General features: G+C 42.1%; 1 protein-coding gene across 2 annotated transcripts in view; it reads right to left on the reverse strand.

Moving 5' to 3' along the window:
* The window catches only part of MAP2K5 (mitogen-activated protein kinase kinase 5), a gene marked incomplete at its 5' end in the record, with an annotated part of 134,963 nt that overhangs the window by 54,472 nt on the left and 61,113 nt on the right, over window positions 1-19,378 (reverse strand). For both annotated transcript variants that reach the window (XM_084267824.1, XM_084267823.1), the window contains 3 exons: window positions 8,457-8,528; window positions 11,623-11,673; window positions 12,602-12,675. In XM_084267824.1, coding sequence (XP_084123950.1) covers window positions 8,457-8,528; window positions 11,623-11,673; window positions 12,602-12,675 — 197 coding nt within the window. The remainder of the gene's footprint in view (window positions 1-8,456; window positions 8,529-11,622; window positions 11,674-12,601; window positions 12,676-19,378) is intronic.

The raw sequence follows: 19,378 nt of genomic DNA on the forward strand, positions 1-19,378 counted from the left end.
GAAAGTATGCTGATTTTTATCAAACTACATGTAAAATGACATCAGGAAAGCAAAACGAACACAAAGCAGCCGCTTTTGGTTGCAGCAGGTGCCTAAACCCTCTGGACTCAGGGCTGGAAAGCAACTCCAATGTGATCTTGGATACATATATTTAATGTGCAGACAAGATCACAAGATTAAATGCCTTGCTGAAATAAGGTAATTAATAATTTTGGAACTGAAAATGGAAATCCAGAGATCCTCACTAACAAACCACTCTCCCTACATCGCTCTATCCTGGCCTGCCTTTGTATGGTTAATAAGAATTACAACAGCTTCGTGGTCCATATCCTGCTCAGAAAGTGGCCTAGGGAAGGAAGTTCAAAACATATTTCTAGGACACTCAGGCAATAAAGTCTTCCACTTAGATTATTGTCTATGTTGTGCAAGTTGTTTTTTAATTTACAGTTATACTGAAAGGCATGGGATGTTTTTATTCTTAATTTAGACACATTCCATGTTTCTCAGCATAACTGCAAATTGAAAATAAGCACTTACAATATCGCTAGTGATCTAGCTGAAGGAGGACTTTATAGTCTGAAATGTTCTAAAATTTGTTCTTAATTACCTCGTGCACATTTTACACAATTAAATTTCCATCTAAGGATTTTGCATTTAGATTGTGCACTGCAGTTAAACCCTCATTTTATGGAAAAGCAGCCGCCACTTCGAAACATTCAGACATGGGAAACTTTAAAAATCAGACTTAACTACTGGATAACATAAAATTCCCTAGGTGAAATTTCATTCCAAGACCAATTTATACATTCCTAGATAGATGGGTTAAAATCACCTGAAACTCTGCAGGGTACGGACCTTAATAAATATTAAATACCTCAAAAACTACTCTAAGATTTTTCTTTCCTTCTAATATCAATTTCACTGTCCTCTTATTGCACAGTTTAAAAAAAAAAAGAATCCAAAAGGATATAACAGCAATTTACCAGCGTTAAAGTGCTTCTGAGGTTAAACTGACAACAAAGAAGAACAGAAACACAAAGCATCTTGAAGTAGGGTTTCAATTAAATGTGCAGGATTTAGTAATGCAGGACGAAAAAAGAGTTACAAATTAATTTAATCTTCTGCCTATAGTTTGCAGCTGCACTCCAAAGTGTCTGGGGCTTAAGAACAAAGCCTTGAAAGGCCTCGGAGTGAGGAAAGCTTCAATTTTTAATGTATAACGCCATTAGCTGATAACTTGTGGAATCTGCGACCCCTGCGGAGGGGCATAAGCGCGGGTAACAGAGACTGATGAAGTGACATATTTGTTCACATCTAGGACTATGAGGAAGAAGGTTATTACTAATACCGTCAGGCCCAACAGAAATATGCCCTAATAACCTTTGGGACATTCCCTGGCTTGAGCAGATGAGTTTGAGATCTCTCTACATAAAATATATTAAAAATCAAAGCCTAATTCACCTTAATTAAAGATAATTAGTTTCACTTTGGCTTCTTTTAAATATGAACTATAGTAAATGCACTGCAAACTAAAGACTGCAGACAATCATGATTAAATTGCACATTTCTTTCTTGCCACAAATCCCTTATATTACCAGGCTTTTACCGCCGTGTCTTCAAAGGTGTTGCTCAAAATAGCGGCGCCTTTTCTAAAGGGAAAGAGGTGGACATGGGCCTTTCAGGGCCAATCTACAGAAATTGTCAGGTGCAAAATTCACACAAATGGTCCATAAAGATTAATGAGACCACTTGTTCGAGTAGAGAGGCTTCCTGCTTATTTGTTTGCTGGCTTTAGATTCAGTATCTAAAGGGGGGGGGAAATAAAAATAAGGTGAAATTGAGTTGTGCTGGTGGAAAGGCAGCTCAGCGAAGAGGCAGCAGGCCTGTTTTCTACCATCCGCCATTACAAACCGATTGGATACCAGGGAAAGGCAGACTCAACCTGCAATTTCAAAATTTTTTTGACTTTTTAACAAGTAGAAACACCTATAAGCATAAGAACAGGGAGCGTGAATCTGTACCACATAATGCTATATATTACAAAGACACCACAGCTGACGTTATCCCTTAATTGTCCACTCATCTATCTGCTCAGGTAGAGGACTGTATTATTTATTTGGCTGCCTCACAGACTGCCCGCAGTGGCCTAAGAGCAATTGCTGCGAAACATGATACATTGAGGTCTCAACCCGCGCAAACTGTACCTAAACTTACACTTTATTGCAGCTTAGTTCACAATCTTCACCTAATATAGGGTTACATCCCAGTGCAGCAAGCGGATAAATCATCCTGGAATATTACTCCGGCTAAGTTTAGCTGTGAGTGGAGCATATGTGCTTCCGAGTCACTGAAGCAAAGGCCCATAAAATACACTAATTACTGGAAGTTATGGTCACTGAGTGATTGATAGCGCTCTGCGAGGCAACTTCCCCGTTTTCAGCGATTCTGACGGGCCTCCCCCACCACACAGCGATTATTAATTCATGACCCAACCCTCAGGCACTGGTACCTTTACTTCTAATTCCACTACCACAAAGATCGTGGTGTAGCTGGACATTGTCTCTTCGTCTTGGTGGCTGCTGAAGATGGCAGATGAGGAACCAGAGCTAACAGCCAGAGAAATTGCTTGAAATAGCTCAAGGGGGAAAAAAACCCTCACCCAAAACTAGGCCAGCTTTTTCCTGAGAATAAGTTTCTGAAACACATCATTCCATACAGAATGATTTAAATGACAGAAATACTCTACAATATGAACGATTCAAGTTATTGAGCAAAATTCTGTGTCACAGCCACTCTCAGGGGCCAAGTGAATTTGTCCACAGAAGCCACAACCGTCACACTACTATAGACCTTAAAACCACAGAGAACAGGGCGAGGCTCACTGCAAAAACAATGGTTTTCTTGATTTCCTTAATCCTAAATGAAAGACATCTCTTATTAAGCAGTCACACCTACTCTGCTATCAGTGGGCCAAGCTGCAAGGCCCAAGGGCTCAAGGCATGAGTCTGCTCTCAGCCAGAAAAAGGTCAGAAAAAGGCCAGAAATGAAATATTTCCTCCTTAAAGTTGATTCTGTTTCAAGGACAGCCTGGCCAAGGGCTGGGACCACGGAAATTTGCACTGCCTGAGGCCCTGCACTGCCCGAGGCCCTGCACTGCCCGAGGCCCTGTCAGAAGATGGCAGCCCACGGAGATGATAAGCCAGCATTTTCAGAAATACCTGTTTTAAATTTTCTCTGATATTAGTACCATTTAGAGATCTGCAGTGACAAAGTAACCCCTCATTGCATCCCAGCACTGCTGGTTATTAAGATGGCTGGGCACAGAAGTGGGGCTGGTTTTCATATTGGGTTAGAAAAAGTTGAAATTTAGTAGGGAAAAATAAACAGCAATTTAAGACACATCATACTGTATCTACTGAAATGTGCCCAGATCCATCTAATGCATTAATGTAAGAACTTCTTGAATTCTCAGTGTAGGGAAATTATGCTCCTCACATGTTTGATGATCTAATGTCTTCCACTACGAGACATTCTCAATGGCTCTACCAGCATCAGCATCACCACCCACAGCAAGGCTTTTCCCAGTCTCTCTAGTTTAAACACACAGAACAAATTCTGCTCCTTCCAAACACACACAAAGCAAGGACAAGTCCAGTAAGAACTGCTACTTGACTGGAGACACTTCAGCCCAGTATTGTTTTACAATACCAAGCCTCCTGCTCTGCATGGAGATGAAACATAAATTCTCATTTCCCACTTAAGCCTGACCCTTGCCATCTTCTAATGGGCTGTTTTAATTAATATTCCTCCTACCTCTACTCAGGGTACCTTTTGACACTGTAGGTCTAAGCCTGCTTCCAGCAGTCACAACAATGTTCATGGTTGCCTTATCATGATCATCCCCATCTCTTTCTACCAAACCTTCAGCAAGTCACCAGTGGCACTATAAAAAGCTATGCTGTACCACCAAGTTTCAGGTCTCAGATTCCCCTGCCACATCTGTCCACCTTCCAGTGTTTACTTAAGGGTGTAAAATTGATGAAAGACTGTTATGGTCGCACCTAAGTGAAATCCTGCAGAAAACCAAATCATGGTCTGGGGGAGTTCCTGCAGATCACTGCATAATCCTGATCTTAAGCCACTACTAGTTCGAAGCTGATGATACCTGACTGACCACATATTTTAGACTCCTTAGAATGAATTCATTCTGAAATCTCCTCTCCTTGACTACGTCACATAACCATGAGGCTTCACATTAGTTTCATGCAGTGAAGCATCTTAAAGGCTGAAGTGCTTATAGAGAACCATGTTAAATCAGAGCTGCTTCTCCTGTAGCACCCTCCTCAAACACTTTCCTTCTCTTTGTCTTCATGGTCTGAGTGAGTTGCTCCTACATATCCGTCTGTGCTCCCAACCCAAGCGTGTTGAAGAGTCTAATACTCCACAATGCTGACACTACATGCATTCAGTGTCATCCCTGCTCAGAAGGGATGTATGTGTGTCAGGAATATGCAATGTAAAGCAGGACTGTTGCTTATATACTGGTGTTCCTGCACACAACTGCTGAAAATCTGTCTATGGCTGCTTGGAATATGGTTGTAACAGCATCTTAATACAACTTGCACAAACAACTAGGAGCCCTGGAAAACTCTTGCAAATACACAGATAAAAGAACTTTGGTGAGCCAAAGACTTAAAATTCTCATTTTGTGAGTTTTAAGAACTTGTTTAACATTAGAACTGATGTACAAACTCCTTTTCCCCAAGGGAGAGAACAAGTAAATTTTAAAAGGAGGCCTGAAATACAGGAAAACATCTTTTTTTCTCAGCAGAGGACCCTGGAAAGTAGAGACTAGGATGTGATACAAAGGGAGGTGCAAAAAGTTGTCATTAGCCAAGCTCCTATTCTAGTTCCAAAACTTGGTCTGCAGAAGCATAAGCAAATCACATTCATTTCCCACATATCAATACAATAAATGTAATACAAAAATACCTATCCCTATCTGTAGATGAAATGAGCCGTGGATCTTTTGCAAGCCTATACTTTGCCTCAACAAACAACTCTGATCACAACTCAATCCCATTTCCTTCCCAGAACTCCCTTCTCATGACACGTAGAAGACTCTAGTCCTCAGCATCATCTCGAGAGCTTGCCAGCACTCCTCAGCAGGCAGCCTTGAGATGGTAAAATCCAGGAGCAAAGCAAGAAGAAAATCCCCATGGAAGCAGAAGAACCTGAGGACACACCAGCCCTACAATGTCCCACCAAAGCTCTTCTCATCCACTCTCCTATCCCGGGAGAAGTGGCTTGGCTAAAGGTGTCAGCAGTATACTTACTCCTCAAATACCTCCACAAAAAGGCACCACAAGATAAAACTGCTGCCTATTAAAACCCAACAAGATGTATTTTATCCCAGTTTGGATGCTTTAAAGTCCATTTTTGGATAGCAGCCACATTGGGAAGTAACAAGAAATTTAATTTCCCCCCCTGTGCAGGGCACAGTTCTGGGAAGGAGATGAATCGGTATCGCAAAGAGCACTCAGACTCAGCCCAGTCAGCCTGGGGTGTGTTTTATGACTGAGTTATAAACCCTGGAAAACAGCTTTTATAATGAAAACGCTGAGGCAGTGTTCAGCGTAGTGACAGCAATGTCATCGCTTCAAACTGAACTTGCTTTGTCAACCCAAAAGCACTTAAATATAACATCTCAAACACCCTCATGAAAACACAGAAGCTGTTTGTGCTGAAACACTTCTAAACAGTTCTGTGGATTACGTGTGAAATTCTGTTCATGTTGGGAAATCCCAAAGAAAGAAATGCAAACTCCAAAAAAAAAGTGAAAGAGTCATTCAGAGAGCTGGCAGCACTTCCTTTCCTTTTTCTTCAATTTATCTGTACTTTGGGCAAAGGGAAGACTGAGCACCCACAGACAGCTCTGAGGAGTATGTACACTCACCACCTCTCAAAACAGATACTTTCCCACCCTCTTCCAGCAAGCTTTTTGGGGGAATTTTCTTAACCTTCAAAAGCAACCCTGCAGTTTCTCATTACATGCAGCTTTTTGCAGTGAAGAAATTAAAGATATTTTAAAGGCTCCGAAGAATAAATGAGAAGATTTACTTTGCTGCTATTTTATATTCTCATACCTCTGAACAGTGCTTGCCACCTCAATCCTGCATGCTGTCTCCTTGAAATTAACATGTCAGAGCTGTGCTGGCCTGAAGTTGCAGGGATTGGAGTATTACACTACTAAGTGGGGATGATTTTAAAATCCTACCACAGATGCTAACTTCCCTTTTTAACAGTTCCATCAAGAAGAGCCTGGGAGTCTCCACTACCAATCCCCATGTCAATACAGTGTTACTTTAATGACAGTGACCTTGCGTGGCTCTTTGAGCATCTTCTTCACCTTTTTTGAGACATTTTTCTAAGCCACTGTCCTTGCTTTCATCATTTAACACATCACTCAAACCACTTCAATAAAACAGCGATCATGTTGAAGAGAGGTCTCGGAGGAGCAGATGACATACCAATTAACAGAGCACACAGAACCAAATTGGTTTTTGTACATCTGGTTCGGAAGACATTTGTGGAAAGTGAGAGGGAAAAAAAAACCAACCAACACTGAGAAGGTTTAAAGGAGCAAACAAAAGGAGTTTTCCCAATGTTGGCCAACATAATGCAAAACCCATCCTTCAAATCAAATTCAGAAACAGCCATGGTCCCTACCAATAATCCTAAACTAAACTCCAAGTATTTTGGTCTACAGGGTGAGTCATCAGATGGTTGCTCCACAATTTTTTATGCAGGAAAGGAACTAGTAAACACTGTTGGACTCTGCATTTGTATCACTCTATTCCCCTTGAATCAGGAGAAAGACATAGTCAAGTCGTACTGCAACACAATGGCCTTGCAGCCCTCTGTTGCCTAGAGTTGTAAATGAGTGAGTACACCCTGGACCTCTCCCAAAACTGTGAGGGCTTCCCTGCATCACGATCCATTCAAACACGCAGTAAAACAGATCAGGAGACCTGCATCCCCTGTGACACGTTAAAGTGTGTCATTATGGTAATTCAGAGGAGGCTTCGGTGGGACTCAGCTAAGGATTTACGAGACCCGAGTGCAGTGATTCAGCATTAAGCATTTTTATTTTGCTTCAAACCCATTTGGTAAGGAATTTATTATTCGAAACCGTCACATTACTCTGGGTGAACTTGCAGGCTAGGAAATGGGAAGCTTGCCTGGATGCAGAGGGTCAGCACTGAGACGACCCAACTTCTTAATCTTCTGCTAAAAACCCAAAAGTTGTGCTTCACCAAAAGGTCTATTCAGCTTCACCTCAGCGATGCTACACTGTGTCAGAAGAGAAAGGAAGGGCACCTGTATTTTACAGTTTATCACATCATGCTGTGCAAGAAGGTTGATGCAAGTTGTCAATGGTTTGAATGAACTGTTCTTATGGGAAGAAACACCTGCTTAAAGCAGGGACAAGTTCTTTCATGGGACTGGCCTTCAGCTGTAACACTCTCCTGAGATCTTACTGCTTGAGATGTCTAAGATACAAGAGTTTCCAACAATAGCCCACTTGTTTGTGGCCAGCCAAGGCCAGCACGAAAAAGGCTACGTGAACATCTCCTCCTGCCATCACCAGGCCAGACCGACCCATCGCTTCTCCCACACCAAACCAATCCAGATCTGATTTTACTGGTCAAAGCGTTATCGTAATGCAGGCATCTGTACACAATCTACATGCTCCAGCTTTTCTTGCCCAGAAACAATCGCATGTTTTTATAAAGCCATTGAAATTGATGTTTCTTAGCACATCTGAAGAAACCCAACCTTCTTCCTGAATCAAAACTGGTTCTGACTCACCCTGCAGAAAGCGTGGCTTCTCCTGAATGGCAGCATTTACAACCACGTTCTCTTTGAACTGCTTCATTTTGATAAGACTTTCTCCTGCTTGAAAGCCTGGTTGTGAGGAAGTTTTCTAAAAAGCCCTGGCGAGCACTTAAATTCAAACGCTTTATTTAATCACACAGGGAGAGGCTCAAACCCTCATGCAAGTATTTCTGCAAAGATTTTTGCAAGGCCATTAACCAGCTCAAACCTTGAATCTGCATAATGCTATTTTAACCCTCATAATAGCCTGCTCTATCCTGGGCTGTGAAGATGCAGTAACAAATCTTCAGTACCAGAGGCATTGAGAGGATGCAGAGGCATCCATGTACCAGACCCTACTTCTTAGTCCCATGTGGAGTTTTATTAGACCGTTAGGTGGTTTGTTTGTATCTGACTGACCTGAACGCAGTAGGAACAAACCCATTCTAAATACAGCCAAGAAATTTAGCAACAGTTAAAAGCACACATATATAAAAGGGTATACAAAGACTTCATCAAAATATGTTGATGTTAGACTTCTCTTGATTCTTGCAAGAAGGTGATAAGTAATTGCATACCTCCATGAAGGAAATCCCCAGACTCCAAACGTCTGAATGAATCCCATACTGTTCTCCTGAAATCCGCTCAGGCTGTAAAGAGATGGAAAGAAACATCTTCTTGAGCCTAGCAAACAAACACCTGTACTTATTCCACAAAAGCTAGCCCAGGGCAAACAAAAAATTGAACTGAGAAAATATAAAGATGCTTAAAGCTCATCGGCTAACCTGGCAGGGAGCAAACCCACTCTTCAAACCTGACTTGGTTATTTTATTTTTGCCTCTTTTTCAGGATTGAGGGATTTGGCTATGTTCAGGTTTGTGGCCATCCATTGCTGTGCACCTCAAAGTTGGCCTTGGCATTTGTCTTTGCATTGGTTTATCCAACAACAAAGACAATGGCTTGGCTTGCACAAGGTTGAGTTGTGAGAGGCCAATGGTACGTACATGTACAGCTCAGCCCCATCGTGACAGGTAAAACAGACTCCTGACGTTGAGTCGAGGTGTTGGGGAGTAACTACAGCTTAAAAAGCAAAGTTACTGAGGCCAAAAGAATCAGTGAAATCACATAGTGGTCATTTTATTTTACATACTTTTTAATTTCATTTTGACCTATAGGAAAAAAAAAAGACTTCACTTGAAACTACTAATAGCAAGTTTCACACCTCATGAAATGGAATGCTGTAAAATATAACTGCTAGTTTTTACTTGAAAGCTACAATTTCAGCATTTCCAAGGTCAAGTACAGCATGAAATGTAACAATAAAAGGCTCCATGAGACTTCTCTCCCCACTGTGCTGTTAATGCACCTGTCTAGCCCAACCACCTACAAAGCACTGGCTGTATTTTTAGTCTTTAATAATCCAGAGACCTTTTTTAGAAAACAAACTCCCAAATTAGTGCCAGTCCAATGTGTTTTCGGATGTTTACACTGCACTGCTAATCCCAGGTCAAGAGCTTTTATCCCAGCATGAATGTTAAGTAAAACCCAGACTGCTGCCCCCAGTATCTTTAAGGACAGTCTTCCACAACTGTCATCACCTAAAAGCATATCTTAGAGATACCTTTATAGCGACAGCAATCATCGTACGGATGCAGATGTGTCATCAAAACACACATCAACAGATACATCTGCATTTTTAGCATAACATGTACCAGCTATCGTGGCCGGACACCAGAGGTTTTGGTACCAATGAGACCCTGCTCTCTCCTGAGCCCCCAAATCGGGTCCATAACTCACCCCAAGTAAACCGTTTACTCTTCTCTCACAAAGCTCAAGTTTCAAACAGCAACTTATATTTACAAATTACAAATTCACACAGAGACAGGCAAATAAACCAGTTGCATGTTTAAAGACAAAGTTTAGTCACGTGAATTTATGAGCATGATAAAGACGATGACAAGAAGAACAGCCCGTGCAGAGTAAAGGCTGCAGCTCTGAGACCACCAGGAGGATGCACAGCCCAAAAATACTTTCTCTTAAACATCTCTACAACATTTAAAAAAAAATAAATGGCAATAAAATGATTTTACAGAATACATATTCTTGTCAGGAGTGTTAATTTCTCAGTCTAAAAGCCTTTTTTGTCTGTTTGAAACAAAAACCTCGATATCTTTTTTTCAATGGTCTGAAATTCAGTCTACCAAGCAGGCAAGCCAACGCTCACGACCTACTTTGGTTTTTGATGACTAGACAATAAATTTGATGAGAACAAATGCAGCAACTTCAACACAAGAAATCAGATCAAGTACCTTTTAGCTTAAACTTCTCTTTCCCCAATTAACAGACGAATGCATCATAATCATCACATCCATCCATAAACAGTAAGAAAGAAAAAGTCACTTATGTGACGTACGCCTGGGAAAGAGAACAGTAATCCTGACATGTCCACTAAAAGCATAATACAAATTAACTCGCAGAACTGCTTAAGACCACTCTTACAGTAACAGCTGACTTGGAAAAGTTTATTAGTTTGAAGCTGTTCATTTGGCTGAATCGATATATTCCAGTTCTTTTAGAAGAGAGAGACACAGAAATCAGCAGGCCAAAGTAGTAATATAGAAGACTAGATTTTTTTTCCTCTTTTTTCCCCCTATTTAAAAAAAAAAAAAAACAACCCACATTTTTCTGCACATAACATTCATGATGACACAGGATAGCCCAAGTCTTTCTAGGATGGTGACATCAGTGTTTCAGAAGCCACATAATGAGTATACCTTGACTAGAAAAGCACTTAGCAAATAAATGGACACCTTGGTCTGCTTTCTCCTTACAAGAAAGTAAGAAAAAATACCTGAAAGCAATTAAAGGTCATGGATTTCTCTCTCCTCTTCTCTGAGGTTTGAAAAAATACAAGTATCAACTGCTTTGTATTGTTTACACCTTTTTTTTTTAAAAAAAACCCAAGCTGAACACTTCTTTTCTCCTCATTAGCATCACGACATACACAGTTTGCTCAAAGAATTTTAATGGTCAAAATTAAAAAGACAACAGTTAAATGCTTTGGTTTAGAGTGGTATATTAAGTTTTCACATCTGGTAAATGGAGAACTAAAATTAATTCAAATTGTTTTAATGGAAAAACCAGGCTAACTTTGGTAGTTTACTCTCCTCACTACACCAATCGTGATGAGATGAACACCACATGCCAAGCATCAGGGGCAGCTAAGAACTGCTAAACCCAAACCCCACGTCCTAGCTAGCCACAGCAGCTGATGCAGCTTCAGCAATGTGTTACCTGGATCTAAAAAATGATAGCAGTTTACATTTTAAGCTATAGAAAAAGGACAAAAGAAGCCTCATAATCACACAATTCAGGTTTGTTGTTTGGGTTTGGTTTTGGGTTTTTTTTAATGTCAAAGTAGCTCTCTTCTGTGTTCCTCCCAGTTGTTACAATGCAGTAAAGGCAACTAAAAATACACAAAAGCAGCACTTTCCCAACATTCCTCTTCCTTCCTGGCAAGAAGCGCAGCTGTGCCGGAGCAGTTAGGTGTGTGCAGGTAGGGAGTGGGTCTGGGAGGCAGTAAAAGGGAATTGCTTCGTGGCACGCACAATTAAAACGCTGCTTACGCCGGGGGTAGGGAGAGATGGAGTTTGCCAATTGATTTAGAATCTATCCTGCGTTGCACAGAACAAGACTGTGAGCAAATACTTCTATTTAAATGTTATTCTGCATAAATCCACTTACCGCCATATAAGCATTTGTTCCAACATACGTCTTGGCTATAGAATTCACCAGCTATCAGACAAAACAGTCTGTTAGAACAATATAAAGATAATGTGGAAATAAAATGGGCAATTATTCCTCATTTAACCTACAATCATCATTCCTATAAATCAACTAAAAATTATGTAAAAGGGAACAAATTTATCTGCAAAGGCATTAAAAATGATTAAATCTCTCTTTTGTTGGGAATGAGAGTTCCAATTTAAACAAGCACCGCATTACAGTTTATGGCAGATAACCTTAAACAATTCTGTTAAACAGGATGCTTATCGCTTTAGTACCCCAAACTAGTCTGATATAAAAAGTCAATTTAAAGTAGGATTGAAGGCGCTCATTTTTCAGTCAGCTGGCTCAAGATGTGAATAAAGCCACATTCATCACTTGAATGCAACGAGCACTAAATACGCTGGAGGGACAACAGCCTCTGACAACTTATAATACAAGGCTGACCTTCTCTTTGGTCGTCGTGTTTGGCTGAGAGTAAAGGTGCTGAAATTCAAATCAACATCACAGCAAGCTCATGGGTCACTATCAGAGAAGTTCTCCAGGGAGGCCCAAAATGGAAATTAATTAAAATTTGTGCTGCACATTGTAAAAGCCCACCACTATTGTTACTCCCAATATTAATTTTTATTGTGGGCCAGTTGGGCTCCCCAGACACATCTCTCGCTCTGCCCTCCCTTTTGTCTGGCCAAAACACTTTCATATCAAAGCTGCATATCAATGAAGTTTGCTATTCGTAAGTAGTAATTACAATATCAGCAGTTTTTACTGTCATTAAACAATGAACAATCATATTCAGATGAAGAAAAGTCGCTCAGAGATTAAAGCTGAATAGGGCTCTCCCAGCAGCGGGGAGCTGCTGCGGGGCTGTTTGTCTGGCAGCCAGGTGATTTGGACGTTGGAAAGAGAGCAGGCAGATAGGGACACGGGGAATTACCTGTGTGCTAACCCCAAAGTCGCACAGCTTCACCTGGCCTCGTGTGTTCACCAACATATTAGACGGCTTCACATCTGTTCAGGGAGAAAAACAAAACAAACCACCACGGGATTTAATCCATATGAATCCGGGTAACGAGTTGTGTATAACAGAGATTGTTGTGAGGGATTTTAGTGGGAATTATTTCACAGACACTTCTGAAGTGCAACCCCTGGTTTGCAGCAGTTCCTATCAAGCACCTACAGATAATCCACGTTGTTAAACCACAGAACCGTTTAGGCTGGAAATGACCCTTAAGGTCATCATGCCTAAATCTGCAGGTGAGACCCACTGGGGAGGGACAGGAAGGGCGCTGAAGGACAGGGCCTAGAATTCAAAGTGATCTCAACAAACTGGCAAATGGGACTGAAAAAGCCAAGGTGAAATTCCACGGGCTCGAGTGGGAGCGCTACATCACATGGGGATTTCATCAGTTCATAAATACAGGATTAAGCAACCCCCTGGAGTGTAGGCTGGAGCAGGTCTGCAAAAAAAGGCTCTGTGGATTACAGCACAGAGAGGGAATTGCAGAGAGGGAACAAACCCCAGCACCCGACAGCGCAGGAACAAGCCAAAAGCAACGGTGTGACTGGCAAAGCCGGGTTTAATGCCCAGGAGAGCTGGGACCTGACAAGGTCCATCCCAGCCCTGCGACTCTGAACCCAAATGCTGCAAGTTAACCCTTCCCTTTTCAAACAGCCCTCACTCCATGTAGTGACCAGAGCAGAATTTAATATTCCATTAAAACTACCAAGTAGCCCATACAGAGGAACACAGATGAAACACAAGCACATTCCTCTTGCCACAAGCATAGACACGGTGCAGCTTTGCTCTTGTGCAAACCTTTGTTCAAAGCTCCTGGCTTTGGATTCACAACTTTTGCAGAGGTTAACTGCCAGCAACTCCTCAAAATGATTGCTAATCCCCCTCCAGCAAATACAACATCAACATACATTGTAAAGGCAGATTGTCAGTGCAAAGATCTTAATGCTGACCCCCCTCTGATTGCCAAGAGAAGCTGCACACTGTAAAATCGACGTGCCAATAAACTGCTGAACATCCAGCCCGACTGTAGCACAGGAAAACATCGAGCATCTTTCTGTTCCCAGGATGCCAGTCGGGAAACAGAATGTGAGTGTTATGGCCTGGCTTAAACTGGGGAAGCTTAGAGCACAGCGGCTTTACCTAATCACTGCTTTCTTCTGTCAAAATGGATTAAAAGCAATAGCTTGTATCTTTGCCTTCTTTAAAAGTGAGCACTAGTTGGGTGCAGATGGATGAAACCCAACTAGAAAAGAACCTAATTTTGTTTATCATTAAGTTTGCCTTTGTTTAGCAGATGTTTTCTGGTACCACAGTAGCTTGTTTAATTTGTCTCTGTAATGTAGAAATGTATAACCTCAATTAACAAGCTGATTAAATGCTTTCCTATATTTGAGCTAAAACTTGGGTTTAAAGGGGGAGGGAGCATGTGATCCTGCATTACATAGCTTCAGTGGATCTGCATATTTCCAGCTGGGTATTGATACCCCTGGTTCGATTTGCAATTCCCCCCCAAAGCCAAAAGAAAAATCAGTCCCAAGTGTCTCTGTTGCATCAGAGCACCGACACACTCAGCTTGTGAATCCCAACCACTGTTTCCTATTCAGGAATTCAACCCATATCAAGCAATTCTGATGGATTTTTACCTACCTGTGAGACAAAACACTGCTACAGAGCAACCCACACAGGCACAGAGTCCCCCACAACTTCCCAACATAATTTTAGGAACATGTTTTCTAACTCAAACTTCAGGGAGACCCAAATACTCGCTGGTGCCAACTCGCTTCGCAACACTCTCCCCTCTCGCATCAAGTGACTTTGCTAAACCTACCAAGACACCCTGAGCACCTCGGCTGGCTCTGTCCTGAGTAGAACAGTGAGTAAACCTGTTTAATCTCCTTTCTAAAAACACCACAGCCCCAGAGCTACCTTGTTACCAGGCTTCTGCTGAGTTCTAACAAACCAAGCAGCAGATGCAATTGCAGGTGCAGGAAACACTGACACCCCGCACCCCGAATCCAGCTGTCCACAGTGCTACTGCTTTTAAAAGAAACCTGTGGTATAACAAGAGCCCCTTGGTTTTGATTGTGACAAAATTAATTAACAACCCAATGGACAAGAGGAACGTTTTGGTGTGGTACGGCTGGAAACGGGCTGGTGGCATCGAGACCAGATCAATTGCTTTATTCTTTAGCAATACAAAAAGGCTTCCACTCCCAGTAGAACAAAAAGCCTGGGAAGGCAGAGAGAAGCTCTAAGGAACAATGCACGTAGCCAAATTTTCTTTCTAGATGGATTCCACCACCTCCCAAGTTGCGAGGAAAGGGCAGGATGCTCTCCAAGTCCTTCTTCCCATAACACGTCCCACCAGAGGAAACCACTGTGTCACATTCCTCCCTGTCTCATCAGGGATGCCCAGCTCCCATCAAGGAAGAGCCAAGGCTCTCTCCAGCCCTTGCTTCGTGTCACCAGGGATCTGCAGAACCCATCTCTCATTGGGGGTTGGACCCTATTATCTCTTGAGGTCCCTTCCAACCCTTACAATTCTGTCATTCTGTGATGTCTCCTTCCCCACTACTATGTGGGATGTGAAAGTACATCAACATAATTTAAAAAAAAAAAAGCATCTGTCAGTCATTAAGTGTGACTTGATCCTGAAATCCTGCCCCTCAAAGTCCTCAAAGGGGAAAAAAAAAAAGGCAACTGGGGATCAGCCTACGCAGGCTGGGAACTCTACCCAGCAAGCTTCACCAGACAAGCACCACTTGGAACAAACACTACCTGTCCTTGCAGAAGAATTTAAACATCACCAAAACCAGGAGATTTAAACAAATACTCTGAATTCCAACCATTGTGTTGGTTTCCTCAAGAATAAAAAAGGAAGTGACAATCCCAGACAAAAAAATGTCACTCGGCAAAATATCTCATGTTGGAAGCGGGGAGAAAAAAAATCACCCACTCAGTAAATTAGCCTTTTGGTTTCATAAACCACTTCAGTTAATGGGTTAAACATTTTTTGTTTTTGGAAAACAAATGTGCATAAATAATGTTCTGCACCATCTGCTTGTGATTAATATTACTGTTTAGAAGTGAAAGAATTTAAACAAGAGCCAAAAGGGGTCATTATGCTCCCATTACCAGTGCTTGCTTAATACAAATGATTTCTATGAAGCATCATTACAGAGGATGAACAAGTCCTCTTCGTGATGTATCTGCCTAAGTCGTTTCACCTCTCTGCAAATAAATGGGACCTCCAAGCTCTTACTTACCAGTAAACAGAACTGTCAGAGGGTTGGCTTTTCGAACACCAAACATTTCAGTCATCTCATTGCATTGAAAAGCAAACAGATTAATGATTGCAGGGAAGAAAACCCCAACCCAACACAAAACCAGAGGATTTTTAAAAGTTCTCTCTTGACTTTTTCCGTCTTTTAAAAATACAACCCCACAGCAGGCCAGGTTCAGAGGAGACAAGAGATACAAAAGCACAATTTTAGCTGCTGACAGCTCGCAGAACGTTACTCTTAAAGTGAAGCTGCTGGAAGAATATTTTCTTGCCCCCATGACCCCCTCATCATGCTTTTTCTAGAGGCCAGGATTTTTTTTTTCTAAAGTAAGCCTAAGTGGTCCACGAGCATGTACAGATGTGTTTAACTATACCCATGTACACACACACACAAGTATGTGTATGCACATGCACACATACATACTCCCTGGCATCTCTGTGCTTCATTTGATGGGGTGATGTCATTGTAGAGATGGACATGACACACCAGTTGATGATCAAAATGCTTCATTAATGCTGGTTATTTCTCACAAGACCAAAAAGGGGGAAGGGAAACATACTGCCTGGACACCTCTGGTGAAATCCTCAGCAAACTGGAGCCAGTGTGGAGAAGTCAGGACAACTCGTCATCCACCTTGCACCAGTGCACGTCCCTATCAAGCGGCACCTGCCCGACTCCAGTGAGCTGAACCTCGCACACCACAGACCAGAAAACACTCCCAAAAACTCCCAATGCCCATTTACAGCCTAGATCCCCCTGAACCTGCACTGCATCCCGGCCCCCAGCACACAGTCAGGAGCACAAACACAGCTCAGTACAATTAAACACAAGCAGGTAACATTTATTTCAGACATCTCCTTTCATAAGGAGGTGTGAACAGAAAACCCGTAGCAGATAAAATGCACACGGTCTATACTTATTCTTGAACTTAACAGATTTTGGTTTGTCTTTATACAAACTTTGACTTTGTACATGATTAGACTTGTTTAATTGCTAATTCTGTTTTAAATCTAAGTTAATTTCTCATTACCCTTCCATTTCTACTTCTTATCCTCTGGGGAAAAGAGCACACTTATCATTGGGACATTCTCACATCTTCCAAAGAAGTGGGGTAGGTGTTAATCTTATGTTTACGTTTGATGTGGGTGTGATGACTACGACTACAGCTTGGGGTTTATTAATATGCACGGCTATCACCTCATTAGTTGCAAGGTTTGTTTTGAAGTTAAGCTGTAATATTTGCTGCAATGTCTGATCTGGAATAAAAGACTTGCTCATTGTTTGTTTCCTTGGCTTTAATCCACAGGCTGTAGGCACAAACCGGTGGCTGCTGCACTGCACCGTGCAGCTTCTTCACCAGGATTGCTTCTCCCCCTTCGTTAGCACGGCGGTGGAAATTCTTGACTTCTTAGCCTACCCCAGCCTCCTGCACAGTCTGCTCTACATGTGACAGCAAGGAAGTCAGGGTTACGTTTTCTTTCCTTTACCTCAGATGCATTAAAACTAGCTGAAGGAGATTACTTTGAGAAACCAACATCTTCCTTGCATCCGTATCACTCCATACCCAGTTCTAAGATGTAGAAGTGCAGATGTTATTTTCTGTATTTTAAAAAACAGGCACACAGAATAACACTGAAAACTAATCCCTTGAGGAAACTCTGCTGAACCTTGGGATGCTCATTCCCCCTCCATGGCGTTTGGCACTGCTGCTCTCACCTGGGTCAATCCAGCAACAGACCAAGGCCAGGAAAAAATCTGAAGTGTGATGAAAAATCAGTTTCTGTGCTTTTCTTCAGACCACAGCAAGGACCATACATAATTCATCAAAAACTCAGAGCTGCTCTTCAATCAAGTCGATGAAACCCATGCAGAAGGGGAGATTGGGTTTTACCAGCAAAGCAAAAATCAGACCCAGGTTCTAAACTTAGAGCAGTATAAGAATAAAATGCTATAGCTTTATGCCTGACCATGATGCTCTCTCTGTATCACACTCAGTAGAATTTTAAGTCAAAAATTTCAAATGAATATAGATTTCAAATCTGCTTTTTTCTTTTTGGGCCTTACAAAAGTGTGGCATAGACTGTGCAGCCCAGTCAGAGTGATACCCAGCCGGGGATGCCCCAGCTACCTTTTCTCCTGTATCTATTCATCCAACTGCTCTGGCAACTCTAGTATCTAGACTGTTTGTCCTCTCTCTGTAGGGGATGGAGCTGACAAAGCTCTGCATCTGGCAACATTCAGGCTAGTAGGTGAAATGTTTAAACCAAGCCTCCCTGGTAACCTGTGCCTGCACCAAGCTAGCCAAGGACTCTGGTTTATTTCTGTTCTTTTAATCCAGCGACAGCTGAGGGTCAAATACACCAGCAGCTTTCGCATTTCACTCGCCCTCTAATCAGGGGTAACAAAGCCAGGTCCTTACTTGATCTCTACTCACTCTTCTGGCCGCAGTCCTCTTTCTCCCACCCAGGAGAGCGCTCGTGCTCTGCTGTCAGTGCAATCTCCCAGGAAGAAGGTGCTGTGAAACCGAGGAGGAATTAGAGCTGATGTCCTCTTGCACAGCAGCTTGCTGGGCCATGCCACAAAGAGAGCATCAATCTCCTCCTCTGCTACAAAAAAAAAACCCTCTGCAAAAGCCTGAGGACAGCATAAGCTCTGAGGAGGGGCAGGACCTCAATACGTACTAGTAATTAGTGTTTCCTATTAGCTTGCTCTCCCCACTCAGTGCACAGATTTCTGGATGACTCTCCAGAGGTGCCTGACTCCTCGCACTGATTTTACCAGGACGCCGTGCTCCTCACCCAGGCATTGCTCAGCACCCCACCAGACCCTCACACCTACACCTCACAGCTGCTCCAAAACCAGGCACCCCAGAAGAAAGGGTCTTACCTATTTGCTTTGCAACCTAAAGTTTTCTATGTGTCTTTGTACTTGACACTTTTCTTTCAATCACAAACGATGCCGGTTACTGCACCCTCCAACTGTGCACACGGGCTGAGCGAGCAGATGGGTTAAATTAAACAGTATTGTTAGCAACATTAGGAACCAGAGCAGTTACTTTCAGACACTTTAGAAACATTATAAATGTAATGAGTTTCTCTTCCACCCCATCTTTTTTTTTTTGGGGTGGAAGGGGGAGCGGGGAGAGGTGGTGTAGAGGGAAGGGCTTCTTTGTTCTTTCAAGTGTTTTCAGTTGGTTTTGAAAGTTCTAGTAAATCTGAATTAACTTATCACAACAGACAAAATTTTAACAAAATCAGCCTTAGAAAGCATGAAATAAATCGAAAGTTAAAAAAATTACAACAGAGATTAGCTTCAAGAAGGAGACTCAATAGCAAAACTACAAAGTGGCTTATGTCCAAGCAGGTTTAAAGGTTTTTTAATTATTCATGAGCACGTTAGAGGACAGGAG

This window comes from Gallinula chloropus (assembly GCF_964237585.1).
Source record: "Gallinula chloropus genome assembly, chromosome: 9".
Lineage (NCBI taxonomy): Eukaryota > Metazoa > Chordata > Aves > Gruiformes > Rallidae > Gallinula > Gallinula chloropus.